Source organism: Frankliniella occidentalis, unplaced genomic scaffold (genome assembly GCF_000697945.3).
Source record: "Frankliniella occidentalis isolate FOCC.00 unplaced genomic scaffold, Focc_3.1 Scaffold50, whole genome shotgun sequence".
NCBI lineage: Eukaryota > Metazoa > Arthropoda > Insecta > Thysanoptera > Thripidae > Frankliniella > Frankliniella occidentalis.
The window spans coordinates 677,734-680,298 of NW_026267180.1; the positions used below are offsets into that span (position 1 = coordinate 677,734).

General features: G+C 63.7%; 2 protein-coding genes across 2 annotated transcripts in view; both read left to right on the top strand.

The window, feature by feature from the left end:
• LOC113205158 (uncharacterized) overlaps positions 1–2,565 on the top strand; it is a gene marked incomplete at its 3' end in the record, with an annotated part of 21,520 nt that overhangs the window by 15,196 nt on the left and 3,759 nt on the right.
• On the top strand, positions 7–1,923 carry LOC127749375 (WW domain-binding protein 11-like). The gene is made up of 3 exons (XM_052267380.1): positions 7–183; positions 782–875; positions 1,565–1,923. The coding sequence occupies exons 1-3, from the start codon at positions 163–165 to the stop codon at positions 1,759–1,761; spliced, it is 312 nt and encodes a 103-aa protein (XP_052123340.1). The 5' UTR covers positions 7–162; the 3' UTR covers positions 1,762–1,923.

A 2,565-nucleotide genomic window follows, 5' to 3' on the forward strand; every position in this document is an offset into this window, starting at 1 on the left:
CGCCGCCCCGCCGCCCCGCTTCAAACACGCATGTCGTGTTTGAGCTGCTCTACCGTATTTACCATGCTACTTTGATTTCCAAGCGCTGCTGCCATTACACACATTCCACTGTGGTTGTCCCCTCTGCTGATCCGGACACGGGTGCGCTCCGCAAAGTAGCCTATGTTTAGACCTACAACTTATGTAAGTGCCCCCCTCCCCCTGTTCCCCTCGATTTGTCCACGTGTCTCCTCCCCCTCCCCCCTTGCTGTTTTTCAAAGTGAGGAACTTTTCGCTCCATTACGGCGTCCGATCTGCAAATGAGCGCGACGGGCCCCCGACGCGACAAGGGTGGTGAAAGGCAGTGCTCCCTCCTACCCTCTCTCCCCCCTCTCTCCCCCCTCCCTCTCTCTGGCTGCTTGCACCGCCGCCCCCCTAATAAGCCCGCGCTGACGGACGTGCGGGGCGGTGCGACGACAGGCGACAGCGCTGCGCCGCTCCTCGCTGAACGAGTCGATGTAGATGGACCATAGCGACGTCCAGATCCACGCATAATCATCAAATGTTTTGGGAGCGTCTGAACAATGTCGCGTGCACTTACGACTCCCCCGCCCGAAGGAGCTACTTCATCTCGAGTCCTACCGCCCGGCCCGGCGCCCGCGGTCTGCTGCCTCTTTACGACTGCATTTAGAGGAAGCGATGTCGCGTGTCTGAAAGCCCTCGGCGCCCCACCGGCGCGCCCGCGTGTCGCAGAGTTGTGAAACGAAAAGCTCATTCTGTCTGTTGCCCGTTTTGCTTGCAGGCCACCGCGCCCCTCTACCTCTCGGAGCGCGGCGTCAACCTCAACGGCCTCGTCTCCTTCGCCGACTCCCTCCAGAGGTTCACGCCCATCACCGGTAGGTATTCGGCAAAATGCTGCAGCTGTTATTGGCTGTAAACGAGCAATCACTTCGAACGGTATTCGTCGTGACCGTATCCACATGGCCAAGGCAGCCACTGAGTTCCGACTGTCCGAGGATACAGAGTAGCCACCCCTTCCCTTATTTTCCTTATACTGTACCGCATGCAGGCAGGCGTACGGGCGCTCACCGCCTCGTGCGGGTATGCAACCCTGTCGCACTCCTGCATCCGATACAGAACAAGCAAAATAAAGGAAGGAGTCAGTGGACCACCCTGTATGTACTACGTCAAGACCATGCCAATACGATGTCACTGCAGTTAGATCATCACCGCGAACCCGTGGAGACATTTTTCGTTCTCCTTCGGGGCGCCTTGGGGCTCCCTTTTCCGGCGGCCTGCCAGCGATGCGATGCGACGCGGGGCGGGGGTCTTTGATGAACGGCCAGGGAGCGCCTTCTAATTGGCTGTTAGCCTCCCGCGCGGTGTAGCGTGGCGTGGCGTGGCGAGCAGGGCCCCGCCGCGCCAGAGACGCTAGACCCGCGAGGTGCGAAGGCCTCGGCTTTGATCTCCGCCGTGCAACGCATCGGTGCCCGATCGCCTCGGAGCATTCGCACCGCGGCAGCGCGGCAGCACACCAGGGGCCGTCATCGGCGACCACCGCTTCCGCTGCGGACTCTTGTTCCAGGGGCGGTGGCGGGGCGCGGTGCAGATCTGTCGCCTCCACCGGGGCCACCGCCCAGCCCAGCCGCCCAGCCGCCCGGTCGCCCGGTCGCCCTGCCGCCCTGCCGTCCTGTCGCCCTGCCACCCTGCCGCCCTGCCGCCCTGCCGCCCTGCCGCCCTGCCGCCCTGCCGCGCGCACTATTAGAGGAAGCTCTGAATTGATGTGGACGTTGCGCCGCCGCTCGCTGCGCCCTGCGGTCGCTGTCGGCCGCTGTCGCCGTCCTGGTCTGAGAAAAGGGGCCGCCCGGATCGGACACGACGTGGTCGCGGAGGTGAATAAGCTCGGCGGGAATACGGGAAGGAATGACGGGAAGCCGGGAGGGGGGGGGGGATTGTGTCCACGGCGGAGCGTGCGGGCCGCTGGCGCTACTGCCACCCCCTCTCCCTACCCGACATGTCACTATAAATACCGTTTCCTCTGATACAACTCATTTATCGCAGGTGAAGGGGCGCTCGTGCGCACGCACGCACACGCACGCGCGCGAGCGCGCTCGGTTCCTTGCAGTGGTGCGCCGTAGCCGTACCGGCACGGGCCCGGCCGACGCGGCGAGTGCCCCCCGCGCGCCTGCGCTGGACAGGGTAGGCAAGCCCGGCGCGCTCCGGTGTCCAGCGGGACGGGCAGGTGGCAGGCGCTGTTGGGGACGGGAGGGAGAGAGATCTGGAGACAGAGAGAGAATGTGTATGTGTGCGCGCGCGTATGTGTGTGTGTGTGTGTGTGTGTGTGTGTGAGAGAGAGAGAGAGAGAGAGAGGGGGGGAGGGGGTCGTCGTCATAGTCGCACGTGTCCCCCTCGCAGCCCCAGACCTCTCTCAGGAAGTGGCCCGGTGACACGGAGCGACGGGGTGCTTGCCTCCCCCCCCCCTTCTTCTCCTTCTCCTCCTCCTCCATCTCCTTCTGTTTCACAGCCCATCAACTACTGAGGCAGATCATTTTCGACTCATTCCCCCTCCCCCGCCCGCGAGCCAAG

Bases quoted from the DNA above. Each gene is read 5' to 3' on its own strand.
- LOC127749375 (XM_052267380.1), top strand. From the start codon at position 163: ATGTTTAGACCTACAACTTAT. The intron at 184-781 runs GTAAGTGCCCCC...TTTTGCTTGCAG, and splicing joins TGTTTAGACCTACAACTTAT to GCCACCGCGCCCCTCTACCT. The intron at 876-1,564 runs GTAGGTATTCGG...CTCTTGTTCCAG, and splicing joins GAGGTTCACGCCCATCACCG to GGGCGGTGGCGGGGCGCGGT.